The 23,054-nt window shown below is 37.9% G+C and overlaps 1 protein-coding gene across 8 annotated transcripts in view; it reads right to left on the reverse strand.

Annotated features, from left to right (window-relative positions):
• RIN2 (Ras and Rab interactor 2) overlaps positions 1-23,054 on the reverse strand; it is a 268,598-nt gene that overhangs the window by 25,713 nt on the left and 219,831 nt on the right. For all 8 annotated transcript variants that reach the window (XM_007476634.3, XM_056813847.1, XM_007476637.3 and 5 more), the window contains 4 exons: positions 19,758-19,869; positions 16,774-16,846; positions 8,276-8,367; positions 4,379-5,512 (listed from right to left, as the gene is read on the reverse strand). In XM_007476634.3, coding sequence (XP_007476696.1) covers positions 4,379-5,512; positions 8,276-8,367; positions 16,774-16,846; positions 19,758-19,869 — 1,411 coding nt within the window. The remainder of the gene's footprint in view (positions 1-4,378; positions 5,513-8,275; positions 8,368-16,773; positions 16,847-19,757; positions 19,870-23,054) is intronic.

Raw genomic sequence — 23,054 nt, forward strand, 5'->3', positions numbered from 1 at the left:
ATAACTGTGCTTTCATAAATGACAAAAGTGGGCAGTACGAAGCCTGGAGTTGGGAGGACTTGGGTTCAAATCTTGCCTCAGATACTTTCTACATGTGTGACCCTAGGCAAGTCACTTAACCCTAATCACCTAGTCCTTGCTACTCTTTTGTCTTAGGACTGATACTAAGACAGAAAGCAAGAGTTTAAAAGAAAGAAATAGCAAATAAGATGAATACAGAAGCATGATAAAAATTGACATGAATTGGCACAAAAGAGCAATAAGCAGATACAGTAATGTAAAAACAAAAGATATCAATAAAAATATTTTTAAAAATATCAGTACTCACCTTAGCTGAGCAAAGATAAAACCAGAAAAGCATTATTTATCTACTCTTAATTTTTTTATTCTTTACATAAGATCTTTGTGACCTGAGTTTATATTCTATAGTTATAAAGAATTCAGTCACTAGAAAGCTGCTCCAAGACTACATTTATTATTCAGCTTTATTTTTTGGCTCCATATTCTACCACATTGCCCAAGTATCAAGTGATTCTACATCAGAAATTGATATCATCTTATCAGTGGAAATACCATTAAAGAAGAGGCATTAACATATGCTTTGCCCTTGCTTTGTAAGGCCCATGGGACTTTTCCATCTGAGTTGCAGCTAAAACTTTCCCCATTAGAATGTGAACTCTGAGAGCAGGAGCTCTCTTACTTTTCTATTTTATCCTCAGAGGTTTTTGCACAGTGCTTTGCACATAGTGATTATTAAATGATTCATTCATTTATGCATTAATTTATACCAGGGAGGGGAAAAACAAACTTTAACCTTATTAAAAATGCTTGAATGTTTCTAGAAGTGATCAGGTTATACCTAACTAGCTCTGATAAATATCAAATATTTTCTAGGTAGACATTTCATCTCTGACATGGGATAGATCTGGTGGTCACAACTCATTTGTTAGCCCAAACAGCTTTAAAAAAAATCCTCAACATGATGTTAAATGGGAAAGCATTGACCACTGTTAAACACTTGGGTTCTACTACTTACTCTTTCATTAGTTAGCTACAACTCACAATTTCTCTGGACCTCAGTTTCTCCATTTTTTAAATTATGAGAGGATTGGATGGCTACTTAGTTCCTTTCCAGCTCTAAAAATATTCTGTGAGTCTATGAATCTAATTCTACTTCCCTTTCCCTCACTTCATTAAATTCAGGTTGAGCAACATGGGCTATGTCTAGACAATTCTGAACAAACCAAAATTTGGTTGGTCTGATTTTGCTGTGGTTCTTAATATGGTTGTGTTACTCAGTGGAGATTTGGAAGCACTGATTTATTTATATATCGGTTCAGTTTAGATGGTATAGTCAATAGGGAGCCAGGCCTAGAATCAAGAAGACCCGAGTTCAAATCCGGCCTCAGGTACTTACTCGTTATGTGACCCTGGGCAAGTCCTTTAACCTGTTTGCCTCAGTTTCCTTATCTGTAAAATGAGTTGGACAACTCTTCAGTATCTTTGCCAAGAAAATCTCAAATGAGGTCATGAACACAATGAAAACAACTGAACAAAAACCATTCAAATTGTTCAGCTTTTGCTGTTTATAATAATGTATTACACAGACAAAGCTAAAGGAGTCCCAATTTTATAACAATACTAATCAATTTTATATTTAAATACTGCCTTATAATTTTCATGTTATCTTATTTAGTTTTCATAAAAACTCTTATCTGAGAATGATTGGACTACTATTATTATTCCCATTTTACAGAAGGAGGCCACTGTCGCTGTCCAGGGTTGGGTCACACATATAGTCCAGTGTTCACTCCACTAGATGGGATATGAGGACAAGATCAACTTTATTCATGTTACTTTGGGGATTGCAGCAAAACAAACCAAAAAACAAACACTAATAGCTTTGCTAACATTAGTAAGCACCTGTTCTGAATACATCTGGAGGCCGGGAATTCTTTGGAGGCTTTGCACAGTGAAAATACCTGGAGTTCCACTTTGGACATTCTCCATACCATGCCGAAGTAGGAGCGGGGGAGAAGAGCAATCAACGAAGCCCAAGCTGATCATATTGTTAGAAAGTCCTACTGTAGCAACGCATCTATGTTTTCAGACTGATTAATCATCTAATATTTTGGGTCAAAAACTTCTTTTTCCATTGTGTTCATCATGAGATTTGATTTTGGCCAGGTCTTGTCTACTCCTACCTTATTAATAAGGGCAGCATTTTCACTGTGTTTTGGAAGCTGGGCAAGTTTAAATTGTTTTTAAACCCTTATTTTCTATCTTAAAACCAATACTATGTATTGGTTCCAGGCAGAAGAACTGTAAGAACTAGGCAAAAGGGGTTAAGGGTCATACAACTAGGAAGTACCTGAGGCCAGATCTGAAGGTAGAACCTCCTGTCTCTAGGCCTGGGAGTGGTAAGTTTAATTCTTGAAGTAATTGGCACATGAGCTGCCTGCATTAATTAAGAAGAAAACAATCTCCCCCTCCCCCAAATTGCATAGATTCCTGCTGAGTGTATACTCTATAGTTAGACAAAGCTTTAATTTGGTCAGATTAGATAGAACTTTAGAGATGATTCCCAAGAAATTCAAAGTAAGTTCTCTGTGTATCAGAGGGAAATCTCATACTATAATCCTAGGTCTTAAAGATAGGGTTGCTTCTAAGGTAAATGTCTAGGGCATATTTTCAGCACAGACCTACTTGGTAAGCAGGTAATATTCTGAGTCTCTGTTCTCTAGAACATTGACAGAAATATTTCTGGAACTTCTTTTTTCTTTAAATTTTTTCTTACACGTAAGTTTTCCAAAGTTATATGATTCATGTGGTCTCCCTCCCTTCTCCGGGAGTTGACAAGCAATTCCACTGACTTCCTGAACTAATGACAAAGAATGCTATCGCCCTCCAGGGAAAGAATTGTTGGAGTCAGAATGCAGATCGAAATATATGATTTTTCACTTCAATTTTTGTGGGTTTTTGTTTTGGGGTTTGGGTTTTATATGAACATTATGGAAATGTTTTGCATAGTAATATGCGTATAGCCCAGATCAAATTGCTTACCATCTCTGGGAAGGGAAGAAAGAAGATATTTTGGATCATATAACTTCAGAAAACTGATGTGGAGAATTATTACATGTAATTGGTAAAATAAAATATCTTTTAAAAAAGAAAGAGAAGAAATAAATGCTTCCTGAGGTGACAACTTTTGTTTGTGTTCCCAGGAGGAGCCGAGAAATTAAACCCAAGTCAGAAAGATCGGGCTGGGGCCTTGGTTCCTTTGTAAGAATTTTCTGTGTAGGATGGCTGAATCTGACTGCCACATAACTCTCTGCTTAGATCAGCCACAGGCTCTTGCTGTTTGTAGGCAGACTTTCTGTAGGGTGAAGGAAATACACTGCTGGGATGCAAACTCCATGCTTCCTCAAACGGCCTCTCTACATAAATTAAACTGGAGCTAGGCTACCCCAGAGAGGGAAGCTATATAGGTATGGAGAAAGAGGATGCTTGTCTAGGTACTGCCTTGCCTTCTCCCTGAAGTCTTGCTAAAGAGAAGGCATCATTTTAAGCAACTTTCTACAACACATCAGCTTTAACCACACCCTGACAAAGAATAACACAAATCAAGATCCCAAGCCAGCCAAACCACAAGGAGGAAAAAAATTTCAGAATAACAATGCTATAATTTCTTTGCACGGAAATCAAGAAGAGACTTTCATTTCAATAAACAGACCTGAGAAAAGCCCTTGTGTGCCACAAAATATTTACTACTTCTTTTCCAAAAAAAAAAAGACCCTATGGAAGGAAAAGAAACAGTTTTACTTTAATAAAATGGGAGTTTTTTTCTCTGTTGTTGTCCAACAAATTAATTCCATGAAATTTGTGCTTTTTGCACAGTTTTCTAAAAATTTTCAAATGCCACTGCTTCATTGGGAGAAAAAAAAAGGCAGCCTGCCAATTTCCCAGTCACCTTTGAATACCTTGGCTAAAGTTGCTAACAGCAATTCAGCCTTGGAATGAGCTTACAAGGAAAGAATTTCTCCTTCAGAGATGTTTAACTTTTACATGCCACTTAGAAAACATGTCACTTACATAGTTAAGGCACAAAAAAGCAGAAAAAAATTCATGCCACAAAGTTTTTCTTCTTTATTTTTGTGCTTAAATTAGAACTCATTTCTTTTATGTATTCGGGGGTGGTGGTGGGAGAATCCAGAGAGAGGGACTTCAAGAAATCAGTGAATAGGAAGAGGACATTCCAAGAATAGGCAGGCAAATAAATGCAGTCACTCAGACCTCAAATTACTTCTTGCTTTTCTTGGAGGCAGAATCATTATCTAACATTATTTAAAAACAAAAAGTAAAAACTGTAAATTCTTACCTATTTGGTCTTCTGGAATCAGTGATTCAATTGGGGGATCCAATTCTGAGCTCTGGGACAAATAGTTCTTTACTTGAGTCATGAACTGTCGGATGGTTTGCAGCATGTCTGTGCTGGAAACATGGCATTCCTTGTTTTCTTGCAAAAAGCTTACATAGTCCTGTACAAGGCACCCAAAATAAGTACGCTTGTCCCGGGACAGTTCAGCAATTTTCTTGATCATCCTCTTCTCAGGGGTCATGAAGGAGCTGAAGACCCCACTCACTTTGCGTAGCTGAGATTTGACAATTTTGGGGAGAACAAAGGAACTGCTCCTTTTCTTTTTGGATTTGATGGGGGGTGCCATGCTCTCCTGGTCACTCTCTCCTTCGTAGTCTTCCAGGCTGCTGTTGGTATCCCCTTCGTAGCCGAAGAGTGGCATGCTCCGGTCAAACTCCAGTGAGTCGGAGGAGGAAGTAGATATGCTCATGTCGCTCAGTCTCTGCCTGCCTCCATTCCACTGGAGTTGTGAGTCAGAGCTTGTAGGCAGAGTCTTTTTGCAGCCTGCTAGATTCTGCTCAGGGGGGGCATCACCTGGGCTGCCAGCAGCTCCCGATGTAGGCTCTTGGCTGAGACAAGGTCGAATTCCTGTCAAAGTCTTTGCATTATTACCTTCCCCTTCTAAAGAAGAAGCTTGTTTCTTCAGACGGGGTGGAGGGATGGGGGTCGGTTTCTTTCCCAGCAAATCTACGTTCCCATATTTGTTATGGTTGATCGTTTCTGGCATACTCGTCTGTGTTTCAGTCCTGGACAGCTGAGGGCTTGTGGGGAGACTATTAATAGAAGGCGGTGGGGGTCTGGGTGGAGGAGAACGAGGACTCTCAGTGCCATTCACTTCTGGAGTTCTTGTGCTCTGCCTTTTCAGGCTTCCACTGAGGTCCTGGCTGTGCACTTTTAAGAAAAGAGGATTAATAAAACACAGGGCCCCGTTGGTCTGGCTGCACTCCAACTCCGAAGGCCTCCTGGTTCGTATAGAATGCACTCCATTTATAAGGCAAAGCTGACGCGAAGCTCGACAAACACCATCTGAGGGGAGAGGCCTATGAGGAGGTGGAGGATTTGGGGGTTTGTTGTCAGCCGGAGAGTTCCAAAAATCTGAAAGTCATTATTGGTTAACACAAGAATGTAAATATGGTGGTTCTTTTGCAAATTAAAAAATAAAAAGGTAAAGTGTAGCGTAGTAAGCATCTTTGAAGCATGGGGCTTTTTTAATTTGGGAATTGGCTTTTTCACTAAATTTCTTACTGGAATTTAGAAAAGACTGCCAAACCCAGCTGTAGGCTCACATTGGAGCTGCAGGGTAGAGCTTTGTATCTGTAAGGATATAAATGTCTTGGGCTAACATAAATCATCAACACAACTTTTCCTGAGATAGGCAAACTTGAAAAACAAAGAAGAATGACGCTATTACGAGTTCAGGCTTGAAATGGACCATAAACCAAGCCCACAGCCTGATTATAAAATGGAGCAACTTGCAAAGAAACACAGCATCCTTTCCAAAGAACTTTTTCTGCTCTGCCCCTAGGCAGATGTAGCTCTAAGCCAAATGATCATGTCCTCACAGTTCTTCTTTAAGTAGGCAAGACAGGCAGCTGTGTATGAGTGATAATTACACAATTTGTTTGAGGTTTGACATGCTCAGCATTAAAACTACAAACAGAAAAAAACTGCATATGTATGTATGTGTGTATGTTCATGATCTAAATCGGGGGAAAAGAACACTAATCTATGGAAAAAAATGCAGATCTTAAATGCAGAGTCAACCATTTATTTTTGTGGTCTAGTCAATATCTCTTTCAAATTCTATAGCCTTCTTGCCATTGCTGTAAGTATTTGATACTCTTCAGTTGCCCAACAGGCAAGTGAATGGCTACTTCTAGAACTTATGCCATCTTTATTGTCATTTACAGTTAGTTCTCAATATATGTGCTAAAGGAGAGAAAGATTGGCATGGAGGATAAGCATTCAATTTGGATTTTTAATAAGACTTTTCTATTTCCCCCTCTACACCAGATTGGCATTACAATGAGTTTTTATCTTCTGGGCACAGACTAGTTATTAGTAGTAGGTAGATGTTCTTTGTTGGCTCATGGTGGAAAGTCTGCAAAGGACAAGAAAATTAAAAGACTCTGTAGCTGATAGGGATTTGGACCAGATGTTTTTCAGAGTCCTCTTATTCATAAAATTGTAAGATTCTTGAAAATGTGTTATATTTAATGCTTTCTATATCACATCAATAGCTATATGTATGTCAGTCTTTCCTAAGTTGCATATTAGAATGCTAGCCAAACTTCTAAATAAACCTGTCTCTGTTTTTACCTTTGGACAGCACCAAGTACAATCAAGTGCCTACTATATGCTAAGTTCTATATAAGGCACCATGGAGAATTAAAGAGATAAAGAAAAGGAAAACCTAGTCTCTCTCCTTCAGGAGGGCTTTCAGTTCAGATAGGGAAATATAAAATAAATATGTAAGGACAAGATTTAAGAATATCTATAGATATAAATTCCCAAATTTTGGAATTAGCATATTAGCATACAGGGCCATTTTTCTTTAAAGTGGAAATGATATGTCTGCCAGGATTCCCTATCCAACTCTACAGAATACTCAATAATTTGTTTAAAGAAACCTAAATTTTAGGAGAGCAATAAATATCTATGGCTACCTACAGATTGCTTTGTAAATTATGCATATGGTGTATACTATATTCTGTATTCCACAAATGGTATCCACTTCAAGATACTGCCTTAAGATTAGAAGAAAAAATACAAATGAAAACATGCATGTTTAATTTGCCAGATCAGATATCCAATCCTTTTTATATCCTAGAGATCTTCATTCTTGATTCAAATCAGTATGATTTGCAAATTTTTGATACACCCAAAGGTAGAAATCCAAAACATCTATAAAGTTAGTCTTTCATTTTCAGCAAATGTGGATTGTACAATATAACCAACCATGGGATTCCCCAGGGCAATTGAGAAAAGAGTCTTAACTGGGAACCATAAACCCAGTGATTTTTGAAAGGACTTCCACAGGATAGGTCTAGGTGGCACAGAATGACAGTTGTTGTTGGTGCTTGGGGAAGCACAAGGAAGAGGAAGGGAAGGGAGGAATGGTAAACCACTGGCAAAACATGATGACTTTTCTGCGTAATGGACAAAAACTGGAACATCATGATAACAAGCTGTACTATAGCAGAGGAAGTGGGACAGCTGTTACTATATAAATATATATTGGCATTTCTCAAAGCTCTGTACTTTACTAGAAATAGAAGAACTTGCATCAATGAATTGAGTGAAAATGGGGTTATTCCCTTCAGGGGTTTGACCTTGTCCCTTTTCTTAGAAGGTACTATCGAAAAGGAAAAACATATGGATTGGAATGTACAGAAAACTGCAAAATGGAGAGGCTAAAGCCAGCTTAGAGAATTGGAATCACATATAATTTCATACAGATCTGTCATTTTTGCCTTCTCCTCCTTGCCAAGGTTCATGAGAATAGCTAATGAGTAGCTAAACTACCCATTTGGTCCTTCATCTTCATTTCCTGACTTTAAGACAGAAGGAGAAAATGGTCACAAAGTGGACAGCAGGAAGAGAAACAAAGGAGAAGCTGGGGGGCTTATATGTGTGTATGTATATATGTACTTGCATACCTATATATGTATATATGCTATTTTCCCAACTGAGAGAACAGGACTGTTCATTCATTGAATTCTTACAGTGTCTAGCACAATGTCTAGCATACACAGTTGTTTGGTAAGCCATGATGCCCTCAACAGCCAAAGATGCTGATTTTTATCCATTATTTTTGACAACAAATGTTACCAGATCTGGGGAATGAAGCATACTTACTCAGTCCCAACTGGGCCAGGTCTTCAAGTTCAGTCTCCGTTTTTGCTGTTGTAATGGCATGAGGCAGCTTCAAGGTGAATGGTAGGACGTCCCTTTATTTTTAAAAGATGGGAAAATAGTTGTAATTCTATTTGTCACTTTTCTCCTAAATTTCCAATAAGGCAAAGTTCACAGTTCTATAGGGTTTCCTTTTTCTTCTTTTCTTGTAGCTAATTATTAGCGGCAGTGGGACTTAGCCCTTCCTGTCACTCACTATCCCTGTTACCATAGTTGGAGCAGGAGAAATATCTATAGTTTCATTATCCTCTGCTGGGTTATTCCCACTACCAAAGGCTCTGATGGAAGGCAGTGGCTTTTCTGTTAGTTCAAAAATAAGTCAACTGAACAGAATTGTTGAATATTTATGTATTAATTATGACCACGAAATACTTCATGCCTTTTGTAGGTGGATTTTGACAATGGCGGCAGGGGCATTCAGCTCTCTGGGAATATCTTCCCTTGTCCTGTCTACCATAGCATATGCTGCCTTGAACCTAGGTAGTTGTTACTAAATATTTGTGGATCTGAAGGAAAACAAACAGACAACACCATTGACTTCCTGCTAGCACATAGCATATTTAAAAATTATATGAAAACATAGGAAAAAAAGCATTTTGGGGATGGGGCTATACATGCTGTAACACAGATTCAGAACTACTTTAGAGTGAGTGGAGTTTGGTCCAACCTTCTCATTTTATAAATGAGGAAACTTGGGGTCCCCAGGAGGTTAAGTGATTTGTCCAAGATCACATAGCAAATTATAGACAGGACTCCAACCTCAGTCTTTGGACTCACAGGCCTTATTTTTTCCAATGCTGCTGATTCAAGTGGCCTCTCAAATCAAGGATTGTTACAGAATACTGATCTCTACTGCTCGTATACAACATGCATTATAGCCTTACAGTTATAATACTTTGCAAAAAGAAATGGTCCTGACATAGTAGTGGACTTGTAGCTTACAAGTCACCCTTTCTAATTCTGTGAGATGATGCCTAGAAACCAACAGAAATAAGTGAAAGTTCCCTTACAGAAGGATGCTCTCTTTCCCATTCAAAGATGATTCTTTACTGGTCACTCCAGATGCCAGTGAGTCCTACTCTCCCCCTGTCCCCCACCACTGCCCCCAAACACAAGAAAGACTCACAGACACACAGACACACAGACACTCTTGTATTTATTTTGTAAATGCTTGGTTTGTATGTATTTTCATATTGGTCTCTTAGGATAGAGCACTAAGAATTGTTCCCCTAGCAGGAGCTCCATAAATTAAGTGTTGCCTGATTGATGAACCTGAATGGGCTAGGACAATCAGGCATTCTTTTTTAAGTAGTCCTGTTGTCCTTCTGCTGGGGAGGTGAGTTGGTGCAATAGAGTGTGGAGATTGAGAGTTAGGATGGTCTGAGTTTGAATCCTACTTCAGATATTAGCTATGTGACTATGCTTGTTGTCAAGTTATTTTCAGCCATGTTTTACAGTTCATTATTCCATTTAGGTTTTTCTTGGCAAAGATATTGGAATGGTTTGCCATTTTCTTTTCCAACTCATTTTATAGATAGGGAAACTGAGGCAAACAGGGTTAAATGGCTTGTCCAGGGTCATAGCTAGAGTCTTAAGCCAGATTTGAATTCAACCTTCCATTACTCTTCCTACTGTGCCACCTAGATGCCCCCTATGTGATTCTGGCCAAGTCAATTATCCTTCCTATGTCTTCATTTTCCTCATTTATAAAAATAATGATGATAATAACATTTCCCTCAAAGGTGGCTAAGAGGGTAAAATGAGAGGTCAATGCAAAGAGCTCTGCAAACTAGGGATATCAGTGCAATAAAAATGTTAGCTTTTATTTTTTAATAAGTCATTTCTTCTATTCACTTATGACCAACTGTCAAATGTTTTATGTAAATATGTAGATAGATATGTAAAATGGCATAGACTGGAGGAGAAGGTTGGGAAAGAGCTGGCAGCAGGGGAATAGAGACTTTATACTGGGAATTCAAAATCAACCCTCTATGCTATCCCACAATGCTCTAACTAGCTGTGCTAACGTGTCCAGACAAAGACTAATTAAAATCACCAGCATTACCTTAAAACAGAGGAGAACAAAACCTCAGTCTTTCCCAGTGAATCTGTTCCATGGATTTAAGATAGGACAAGTTTGGTCCAACTATTCTGGAGGACAATTTGGAACTATGCCCAAAGGGCTATACAACTGTGCATGCCCTTTGTTCTGGTAGTACCAATACTGGGTCCGTATTCCAAAGAGATAATAAAAAAGGGAAGAGGACCTACTTGTACAAAAATATTTATAGCTGCTCTTTTTGTGGTGGCAAAGAATTGAAAATTGAGGGGATGTCCATCAATTGGGAAATGACTGAACAAATTGTGGTACATGGTGATGGAATACTATTGTGCTATAAGAAATGATTAGCAAGATGATTTCAGAAAAAAACTGGAAAGATATGCAGAAACTGATGCAGAATGAAGTAAGCAGAACTGGGAGAACATTGTACACAGAAACAGCAATATTTTATGATGATCATCTGCAAAAACCTGGCTGCTCTCAGCAATGCAATGATCTGGGAAAATCTTGAAAGACTTATGATGGGGAATGCTATCTACCTCCAGAGAAAGAACTGCTGGAGGCAGATGATGCTAATCAAAGCACACTACCTTTCATATTTGGCCTTATTTTGGGATTTTGTTATGTATGAGTGTGATCTTACAACAATGATCAATATGGAAGTGTACTTTGCATGATAATAAAAAGATAGGACAAATTTCCCTTTACAAGAATAATGTACCCTATTGTTTCATACTGGGTGAAAGAAGCTAGCATTTTGTGGAGAGGAGACCTGACTGAATAATCACAAATCTGGGGCCAATGACTATTTGGGGCACTTTGTGATTTTGACAGTGAATGACAAATAATTAAGATTTCAAGTAAAAGGATAAATACAATCAAATTTAATATTTCCATATAAGGATCATCTGACTTTGAGCCAAAAGGGACCTTAGAGGTTATCTAGTCAAGTCCTTGTATAACAAATAAGCAAATGAAGGACCATAGAAGCAAAAGGATTCTCCCAAGGAGATAAAAGTTTTAAGTCACAAAGCATTCAATTCCAGAGCCAGCTTACCTCACTGTAATAGAAAAAAAAAAATTAGTTCTTCTCTTAGGTTTGTTGCTAGCTGTATCTGAATGACCTTGGCCAAGTCTCTTTCAGCACCAACATTCTAAGGTCTAATTTTGCCCTTTTCTTTGTAATCTGACATATTTTATTTTTATGCATTTAAAAATATTATTCCGAAATGGGGTTGATAGGTTTCACTAGAACATCAAAGGTTGAGGCCCTGCTTTCAACCAAGACTGGCTCTAATTTGTAACTTTATAAGCACTACTTTTTGTCTTCCAGGTAAGTCTAGGACAAAAAAGATTGAGTTAAGAGGGAAGTAACAATTACTTCTAATGATCCCTGTATTAAATCATAACTTCAAATGTCAGCTTAGAAGAATATTTAGCCTAGAGTTTTAAAAAATCATAATAATGTTCATTTTAAGCTCATGATATAGTACTTGAGACATTATACGACATAGTTCTAGTTTCTCTCTTTTTTCTTTAAAACAAAACAAAACAAAACAAAAACCTTTGCCTTCTGTCTTAGAATCAATACTAAGTATCAGTTCCAAAGCAGAAGAGTGGCAAAAGCTAGCTAGGCAGCTGGGTTTAAATGATGTGCCCAGGGTCACATAGCTTGGAAGTGTCTGAGGCTTTAGTTTCCCTTAATGGCATACCTGCTCTTCCTACTCTTAAATTTTTTCCCCCCACATTAATTATTTATTTTTTAGAATATTATTCTATGGTTATATGATTAATGTTCTCTCCCTCCCCTCTTCCCTACCCCTTCCCAGAGCTGACAAGTAATTGCATTGATTTATATGAGTCTTATTACTCAAAACTTATTTACATATTATTCCTTTTCGTAATAAAGTAATCTTTTACCTATATACCCAAGTGATAAATCATATGTTTTATCTTGTGTGTTTCTACTCCCATAGTTCTTTCTCTGGATATGGATAGCATTCATTTTCATAAGTTTCTCAGCTTAAATTTAATAATCAACTAACCAGTCAGTAAATCTTGATTAAACACCTAGCATGTTTCAGGGACTAAGGATAAAGACAAAAATAATACCTGTCCTCGAGGAGCTTATATTTTATTCATTGAAAAACTTACACTCACAAGTAAATAAGAGATAAATTTTTTGAGGTACTGAGGGCAATTCATGATGGAATCATAAAATGGGTAGGAGGTGGCAGCTGGGCAGAGTTTTGAAGGAAGTTTGCTTCCATGCCTTTTCACTGGCTCTTCCCAATGCTTGGAATTCATTTACTCTTCACTAGTCTCCCTAATTTTCTTCAAGAATAAGTTTTAAGTCCCATCTTTTTTAATAAACCTTTTCCTGATCTTCCTGCAAGCTGTTAGTCTGTTTTTTCACACTGTGCCCTATTTATTTTTGTACCTTCTTACGTATAAAATATTTGTCTCCCCAAATGAATTGATTTTAATAGTAAGTTCCCTGACTGTTTACTTTTTTGGTTTTATTTATCTAGTCCCCTGAACAAAGTAAGTGGTAAATACATGCTTGCTGATTGATTGAATACAGGTCAATTAAAATATTTCCAAATAATTATGTTCCCTCCCACACCTCCACCCCTTATTTGATTTTGTTTTTGGCCAAGACTAGAAAATTAAACACTTACTACCAAGGTAAATAATTGAGAAATTTGTAGAGTGAAAGATGAAACCATGAACTCCAAGTACTTTTGTTTTTAACAACCTTGAATCAATCCAAATCAATCCAGCAAGCATTTTTAAAGCTACAATATATTTCTAAAATTTTATTTATTTAGTTAGTTTATTTAGAATATTTTCCATGGTTATATGATTCATGTTATTTCCCTCCCCTTCTTTCACCCCCCCCCCCATAGTCAATGAGCAATTCCACTGGGTTTTACATGTATCATACAATGTGCTTTTATTCCAAGCTAGAAGGAAAAAACAACCCCTGGCCTTAAGGAGTTTACATTCTGCTGTATAAGGACATTGATATGATGATTCAAAGCCTGCAAAGGGCTTTACATCCTTTATTGCAATTTAACATCACAACAACCATAAAGTAGAAGCTATTACAGGTATGACCATCCCCATTTTACAGATAAGGAATCTGAGGCTCAGAGAGCTTAGGTATTTTGCTGATGGTTAGCTAATTAAGTGCCAGAGGTTGCCAGGAGCCATCAAAGACCAGGTTGTGTGACATGGTCCACGTGCAAAGCAGCCCCCAGGAAGGATGGAAACACCCACTGAAACCCCCTAAGTGACTTTTATTATTAGCATCCCCTTATTATTGGAATTGATAGGATTATTATTCTTACTTAGTCCCAGGAAAAATACATGAGCAACATGCTTTCAGGGTTAATACAGATTCTTATATACCCACTTAGATAGGACCCTCTTTTCCAGGCATAAAAACTTATGGCAAATCTGTGCTCTGAATTCCCTAACCTATATCTGGATCACGCTGACTCTATCCTCTGATCCTGCCCTTAGCTACCATGTTACATTGACTATCTCCCTAGGCTTTCTGTCTGTTGTTAGGTTCCATAGAAACATGTATGTTGAGAATGAAACTGTGTACCAAGTAGATGTGTGATCATGAGGGTATATAAAATAAAGCCAGGCCTCAGCCAAGGCAGAACAATTTATTCTGTAAAACCTGTGCTGCAGGTTGAATGTGAAAGCTGTGTCCCATCCATCATTTTGCTGATATCATCCCACCTCCATGACCACATCCCCTGTGGGAGGTTGGCTCACCCCACAGCAAGGGGTCTTTTTGATGTCTAGTACAATGAATAACCTAATCTACTAAGTAACTACTTAAAAAAATATTCCTTTAAATCATCTTCAAGTCTTAAGTTTGCCATGTTTAAACTCTTGGGAGAAGAGATAGTATCTTTGATTGTCATTATAAAATGAAAGCCATATTGTTCCCTGGGTGTATAATAACTTTTTGTGCTAGGAACAGTATCCGTCACATAGTCTAGGCTAGTTTTTCCTTAAAGGTATATTGAAACTGAGACTGAATTGGTTCAAGGAACTAAGACTTGGGCTTCTGGCTAAGTACAAAAGGCAGCCGACTGACCAGGGGGAGGGAGCAACTGCTGCTTCCTTTCTGGTCTTAGCCCTTACTCCAGCATGGCCAACATAAGGGCAGAGAAAGCTCTGCTTAATTGACTAATACTGTATCTTTTTGCCAAATATCCTTTCCATAATGTGGTTATTTATTAACTAGTAGAGGGTCTAGAATTTAAAAAAAATTACAAGATGTTTATTGTGAACTTCTTTAATGTTATCACTTAGAATATCACAAAATTTCATTCCACTTCTAAACCTGAAGCACAAGACAAGCCTAAAATGGGACTGGCCTATTTAAAAATTTTTGAATGAAAAGAAGAAATATACATCAAACAACAATAAACTATTGATGTACATAATCAGTCCTTGGCTCTGACCTATACTTGAGCAGGCAAATTGGGGCCTCAGTAGGGCAGCTAGACTTGGAGATGGGAAGTCTTGGGTTCAAATTTGGCCTCAGATGCTTATAGTTGTATGATCTTGGGCAAATCATTTAACCCCAATTGTCTTGCCCTTACCTCTCTTCCCATTCTTTCACTTTGGAACCAATATATAGAATCAATTCTAAGTCAGGAGATAAGGGTTAAAAAAAAAAAAGGTAAGGCTATGGTGAATAAAGAGCTGGACTTGGAGTGAATTTAGACCTGAGAGTTCAAATCCAGTTTAGACACACATAGTGTGACCAGGATCGAGTGACTTAACCTCTGTTTACCTTAGTTTCCTCAGCTATAAAATGGAGATAACAACACCAGCACCAACCTCACCAGGTTGTTGTGAATACTAAATGCAAAGTGTTTAGGCAGGTGCCTAGGACAGAGTAGATTCTATGTAAATGTTTATTTCTCTCCTCATCCTCACTCAAACATAACTGGTATTAACGTGTCTTGTTTTGCTTTGCTTTTTTTAAAAATAACTTTTAAGGGCTTTCAAAATCTTGCTCACCTTTTAGCAGGGCATCAGTGTTTACTGAATGTTTAATATTTGTCATCATGTAATCCACTAGATAGTCTATTGGTCTAAAATTTAACAATTTATTTCCTTCTCTTTGGAATAATTTGGTCCAACAGTGAACAGAACACTAGGCTAGAAGTCAGGGAAAACTGAGCTCAAATCTTGCTTCAGACCCTAGCCTAGTCACTGAAATTTCTGTCTCAATTTCCTCATTCATAAAAGGGAATAGAATCTATCACATTGGATTGTTATGTAGATCAAATAGAATCACATGTAAAGCATTTTGTAAACCTTAAAGCACTATATAAATGTCAATTAATATTATGTCTTACTGTGAGAAAATATTATGATTGAGAAATAAATCTCTTTTTTCTAATTAATCATTTTTCTAGAGTAAGACAAACTGCCCACAACAGAAATTCCCACACATAACTTCGTCTCACCACCTACATGTATTCTTCACACTGGTCCTTACTGTTTATCAAAGTGTAGATAATAATGCCAAGAGTTCTATGCCATAAAGATGTGTGATCTAAAATACTGTGGATAAATTCGCTGGGGAAAAAAAATTTTTTTTAAATCACTAACGTGATATTGGAAACTGCAGGTGCTGAAATGTTTAAAAAAAAAAACTCCATCAAAAAATTGCTCCCTAAGTCCAGGCTTTAGTTTTCTCAGTTACAAAATGAAGTCATTGGGCTAGATGTCTTTAAAGTATTTTTATCAACCCAAACTCTTTTAGCCACTTAACATTCTGATTTTGATAATGAGCAATGTAAGCAGTTGTAAAAGTCTTCTGGTTAAGAGAGAGAAATATGAGAAAAAAAGGACATGTAAATGAGCACTAAAGTACCAGTAAAGTACAGCCACATGAGATTTCCTGGCCAAATTTTGGCCTTCACATTTGGAAAACAACTTCCATCTTTGAATGGTATTCAGCAATAGGACCAGGGACTTTGGAACATACACCTTGATATCATTCATTCCAATCTCCTTTGGTTTTCCTGCCTTTTGATTCTTGTGGGTAAAACTAAAGAAGGCTTAGAGTGATGGAAAGTCCCTTATGAAGGCACCTATTTAGGGGATTTTATATTTTAGGAAGCCTAGGGAGAACAATTTAGTTTCTAGTCAGAACTGGTCAGACTTTCTTATTACTCACACTTATTTTTATAATGACTTCTGGCATTTAACATGTTCGAACAGCTGTGAACCCTAACCCATTTAATAACCAGGCAATGCTCAAGTAGTGGGCCCTCACCCACACGACAGTCTGGCTGATGCCACTCATAACTAGGGAAGATGAAGAGAGTCTTACCTGCTAATGCAGTAGAAAGCGATGAGCCTGAATAAATCTGCAAAACTGATCCCAGAGCCTTCCAAGGAAAAGGCTGAAAAGAGAGATTATAGAAAACAGGTCAGACTCCCAAAGTGCACCCTGGAAATGGGCAAGGCTTATTCACAAAAGCCCACTAAATGGTGTACCCTGCAAGAGAGACCGCTTTTGCCATCTTAAACCAACTACTGTTTAGTTAATCAAAACCAACTGTGGAGACTATGAATGTCAGCCAGAAACAGACTAGAGAATAGTCTGGCCACATGAAGTTCCGGCCTTTCATTCCAAGCGCATGTTCTAATGCTTGGTAAACAGATCAAAACAGATTCAATTGCACAACTTTTTACTAACAAAACAAGGTTGAGGTAGAGATGGGAAGATGGGATGAAGAGGGATAAGGAGATTAAGGGAAAAAAAACATGCCACAGAATGTATCAAACCCTTCTACTCTTTCTGAAGTGGCTGGAACCCATGGCTCCTTGACCATGCTTCTTAGGGCCCATTCCAGAAGGACCAAAAATGCCTCAAGTTTTGGTAAAGCTCTTGGGGCATGAAAAAAGCTTTCAAGAAACAGTTATCTGATGAACTCAGTGAGAACGACTCAGACACCCTCATATTTAATGTGCCCTCAAAACATAGGGACATTTTTCCAAGTTATTGGAAAAGGTTTAAAATTTAATGGAATCCAAGATGGAGCAAAGATTTATTTAGAGCTGGAAACAACCTGAGGGCTAGTTTAGCTCCTTCACTTTACAGAGAGGCAGTCAAGGGGTTTAAATCCTTGGAAATCACATTACTTGGATTATATGTTGCAAAATAATTCTCTATGACAACATTTCCTTTTCACAGAAAACATCTTTCATTTAAGCAATAGCAAAGAATTTTATGAAGCTTAACTCCTAATGGATAAAACTATTTGGGTATAGGGTTCAGAAGAGATAGAAATAGTATAGCTACTAGGGGTAAATGCTGCTATTGGGCAGATCCATTTTTCCCTCTGAAAATCCCTAGACCATTGTAGAGGAGTCTGGATGTTAGTGACTAAGGAAAAACTCAACAACATTCCAAATAACTAAAAGCAATTTATAGCACATACTTTTATGAAAAAATTACAAGAGCCTTTCCAAATTCTTTTGTTGTATTAAGTGTTTAGAAAAACCAAAGACTGTTTAAAATAGGTGGACTGTCAACTTGACTTGAAATATATTTTGTAATGAAAATATTTTTGTTGTCATGGTGTTTGGGATCCAGCTCAAATCTTTCTCATTCTCATAACACCCAACATTCCACAAAGGGCCATCTGGGAGACTAAGTTTCAAAGAACAAGCCAGTCAAGGAGGACTAAAGTTGAGAGAGGAAGACTTTCATCCTCTCCCAAACAGAATATCCAAATAAATATGCTTGCTTTGAGGATCTATCCACAGGGAGCCAGGAATAGCCAGTTGGAGAAGTGATATCTTAACAATTGCTGGAGTTGTGGCCACATAGTCCCTGAGACCACAACCAGCTCTCCCAGTGATCATGAACTTGGTACAACTAAGTAATGTTTTCATCACTAAATATGGAGCAAATAAAGAAGGGGAAGTTTTTATGTTGTAGTTTTTGCTCTCCTTCCCTCCACCCCAAGTGCATAGTATTTACTCCCATGCTGCCCCCTAGAGAAAGTTGATTTATGACAAACTAATCCACAAAGATATTAATGATTTAATGTGTTTGTTACTCTAATAGGGATATTTGCATTTTAAGAAAACATAGATAGGGCAAAGTACACTTTTGTCAAAATAGTGAATCTCTAATGATGGAATTTTGGACACTTTAGGACTATGATTTGTGGGTAAGAGACCTTCTAAAGCAAGAATTCATTAAACCTTCTTCCATGTCACTGACACTTTTGCACTCTATGCAAGGCTATGGACCCCCTTCTCAGAATATTTTTAAATGTATAAAAGAAAGTACATAGGGTCACAAAAGAAACCAATTATATTGAAATACTTATCAAACTCTTTTTTTCAGGTTAACTTCAGGTTAAGAAATCCTATAGGTATCATCTCACACCTAGCAGATTGGCTAACATGACAGCAAAGGAAAGTAATGAATGCTGGAGGGGATGTGGCAAAGTTGGAATATTAATGCATTGCTGGTGGAGTTGTTAATTGATCCAACCATTGTGGAAGGCAATTTGGAACCATGCCCAAAGGGCGATAAAAGACTGTCTGCCCTTTGATCCAGCCATAGCACTGCTGGGTCTGTACCCCAAAGAGATAATAAGGAAAAAGACTTATACAGGAATATTCATAGCTGCACTGTTTGTGGTGGCCAAAAATTGGAAAATGAGGGGATGCCCCTCAATTGGGGAATGGCTGAACAAATTGTGGTATATGTTGGTGATGGAATACTATTGTTCTCAAAGGAATAATAAAGTGGAGGAATTTCATGGAACTGTGTTTTCACCTCCAGGTTGTTCACCTCTAGGAAATGATGCAGAGTGAGAGGAGCAGAACCAGGAAAACATTGTATACAGAGACTGATACACTGTGGTACAACCAAATGTAATGGACTTCTCCATTAGTGGCAATGCAGTGATCCTGAACAACCTGGAGGAATCTATGAGAAACACCACTATCCACATTAAGAGGAAACACTGTGGGAGTAAAAACACCAAAGAAAAACAAGTGCTTGAATAAGTGGGTTGAAGGGATATGGTTGGGGATGTAGACTTTAAATGAACATCCTAGTGCAAACAACAAATGGAAATAGGTTCTGATCAAGGACACAAGTAATACCCAATGAAATTGCGCGTTGGCTGTGGGAAGGTTGGGAAGAGGTGAGGGAGGAAAATAAAGTGATTATTGTAACCCCCAAAAAAATTAAATTAAAAAAAAATCCTATAGAGATTTCAAATCATCTAGATCTATGCTCTAAGATCTATCTATAACTGATAATGAAAATGTACCCCAACTACTTACTATATGTGCTTTCCTTTATTGCAAACTCCTTGAGATATGACCCAAATTCGCTAGGCAGACGAAGCGAGAGCACTTTCTTTTGCATTTTAGAAGATTTTCGAACCAGGAAGATCTAGTTGTGAGGAGGGGAAAAAAAAAAGAGTTTTGTCACTTAAAAACATTTCAGAGGTCACATTGTATGTGACTTGCTTCAGAGCAATTTTCATGTGAGAGGCTAAAAAATGCTCCTTAGTAATATATATAGATCATGAATAAGCTTTTGAAGAATTCTATTCCAAACTCATGACTTTATAGTTGAACAGACTAAGTACCAGAGGTAAGTAATTTAGCCAAGGTCAAAGAGGAAGCAAGTTGCAGAGGAAAAGATTTACTTTGGTTATTGATGTTTTTCCCACCATAATTTTCTAATGATGGGGGAAGGGAAGGTTTCAAGTCTGATTTCTGATATATAAACTCTGGGACCAGGTAAAAGTAATTTAACCTCTCAGTGATCCAGGAAACCTCTCCGAGACTATAAATTACACAAGTTTCCAACCTTCAGATTCCCCATACCAATGAATTCTCAGGTCTTGACTGAAAAAAAAATAAAAAGAAATAATAAAGATGCACTAACTTCTCTTGAAAAACACCTAAATATTGTCCAAAATTAGTCAAAGTTTTCTTTTAAGACACATATTTGTTTTGAAAACTACAAGTTTAAATTCTGATTTTTAGACAATCATTCTCTCACAATATCTAACTCCTTTTGGCCACTGTCTTTCCTCCATATTACATGTGTTCTGATCTTTTGTCTCTTGTATTTCCTCTGCATGTAGCTACTTTATCCCCCATTTTTCCAATATTCTGAAATTTTTCATTTTATAAAAACAATTCATCATTCTAACTTGAGTTACTAATGCCTTTGTTTTTCTTCAAATGATAAATGTTCAGGGCAGCTAGGTAACAGTGGGTAGAGAGCCAAGGCTGGGAGAACCTGGCTTCAAGTCTAGCTGTGGATACTTCCTGGATCTATGATCCTGAGCAAGTCACTTAACTTCAATTGCCTACCACTCTTCTGTCTTAGAATTGATATTAAGCTGGGTGGCTCTGTGGATTGAGAGACAGGCCTAGAGATGGGAAGTCCTAGGTCCAAATTTGGCCTCAGACACTTCCTAGCTGTGTGACCCTGGGCAAGTCATTAAACACCCATTGATTTTAAGACAGAAGGTAAGGGTTTAGAAAAAAAACTTAAATTTTTTTTTTAATTTTAAAAAGAATTGATATTAAGACAGAAGGTAAGAAATTTATTTTTTTAAGTGGCCAGTTGTCAGGGAGTGAAATGGGACAGTATTAATGAGAATGCTTGCACTAGAGTCAGATCAGAGTTCTGGCCATTTCTGCCACTTACTAGCTACATGACTTTGGACAAATGAAATGACCACAGACTTTAATAGCCTTAGTTTTTCTCTTACTAAAAACAAAGACAATAATATCTTGAAAAGAAGTGTGTGTGTGTGTGGGGGGAGGGGGGGGATATCATTTCTCCCTATACCTACAAGGTTGAATTCTCCTTTGATGAGTACCATTTAAGAGAGGAGTAGAGGGTCATTGTCTGGGGGGCAGATTTCAGCCCATGAATATCTCTCCCAAGGTCATTGCCCGGTCTTCCTCTAGGAAAGATGGATGTGATACAGAGTAGACTCAAAAAAGTACTGGAAAATAGCTATTGGGGCTATAAGGGAGAAAATTAATTCTCTTTCCTCAGAAGTGGCAGGAAAGAGGTTTCTCAGGGTAGAATCCTTTAGTTAATTTTATTTCAATTCAATAAACATTATTAAGCACCTACTACATTCAAGATATTGCTTATTCCATTGGAGAAGGACATGAAATGGGCACTTTTTAGCAAATAACTTTCAGGGATTGATAATAATAATGAACATTTTTATTTCTCTATAGGATTTGCAAAGCCCTTCACAAATATTATCTCATTTGATTCTCACACAAAGCCCTGGGAGATATGGAAAATTCTGTTCCCCAGTTTACAGATGAGAAAACATGCAGGCAGAGGTTAAGTGACTTGCCCAGAGGTTCATGGCTGGTAAGCATCTGAACTTGGGTCTTCTTGAGGGCAGATCCAGAGCTCTAACCACTGTGCAACCCAGATGTCTCTAGAAGGTAGTTGGATTACTAGATGGTGGCTAAAGAGCAGTGGCTTCACAAGAAGCTCATGGAACTCCTCAGAAGCAGTTCCATTTGGGATGAGGAATCACAGTACACTATCCTTAAGGTGTCTAAGGGTGTTTACTGCTCTCACTTCTGAAAATTCCAAGCCAGGAGGGGTCACATCAGACATACGTAGGACTTGATCAAAAGGCATTTACCTTAAAAAGCAGAAGTTTTCCCTCCTGTTTTCCTCTATTTAAACATCAGAACCTCATGCTCACTTCTCCCCAGCACCCCACCCCTTCAATTTCATCTAGCTCTGGTGTCTCCTAGACACACCTATAGAATAAGGCACAATTGTGAAATTGCAAAAGGTCTTATTTGCTATCCTGCACCTGCCAAGCCAGCCTGACAACTCTTGTCTCCGAGGCCAAGTCACACCTCAGTCACAGCTTCTTCCCTGCCAGTTCTGGAAGGACATATCTGTCCCCATTGCCTTCCCTCCCAACTAGATTTCTGCCTGTTCCACATTTCTACCAGCCAGGGCTGCATGGTAGGCTTATGTTATAATGAGATAACCCAGGAAGCACTTGGCAAACCTTTATAAAAAGCGCTATCCACTATGCATACATTGGCATAAAAGATAGAGTATTGGATTTGGAGTCAGAAAAGTCCATTCACTGTGTAATCCTGAGTTTACCCTCTCTTAGCCTCTGTTTCTTATCTGTAAAATAGGAGTAATTATAAAACCTACCTCACATGGTTGTTCTGTGGATCAAATGAGACAAAGTGTATAAGAGCTTTGTCAATCGTAACATATTACATACATGAGAGTCATTATTATTCTCTATATGTGTGGCAATGGAAATACTTTTCAGCCTTCAGTTCCATGAGTTTTTTGAGGGCCCTGCACTCTTCTGGGCACTTTGGGGAGGGGAAGAATTAGTCTTCTCCAAGTTTTAGAGAAAGGCTTCTGTGGAAGAAGGGTGGTACTGCTTGGATACTTGGAGACAATGAATGTTGACAACTTTCTGCGTGAACTAGCACAGTAGGTCACCATGATCTGCCTTTTTTATCACTTTCTGCATCTTTATATATGTCTGCAAATTGAAATACCTAAAACATGGGATCTGATCATGTTATTCTCCTATTCAG

The sequence above is a fragment of the Monodelphis domestica genome, chromosome 1 (genome assembly GCF_027887165.1).
Source record: "Monodelphis domestica isolate mMonDom1 chromosome 1, mMonDom1.pri, whole genome shotgun sequence".
Classification (NCBI taxonomy): domain Eukaryota; kingdom Metazoa; phylum Chordata; class Mammalia; order Didelphimorphia; family Didelphidae; genus Monodelphis; species Monodelphis domestica.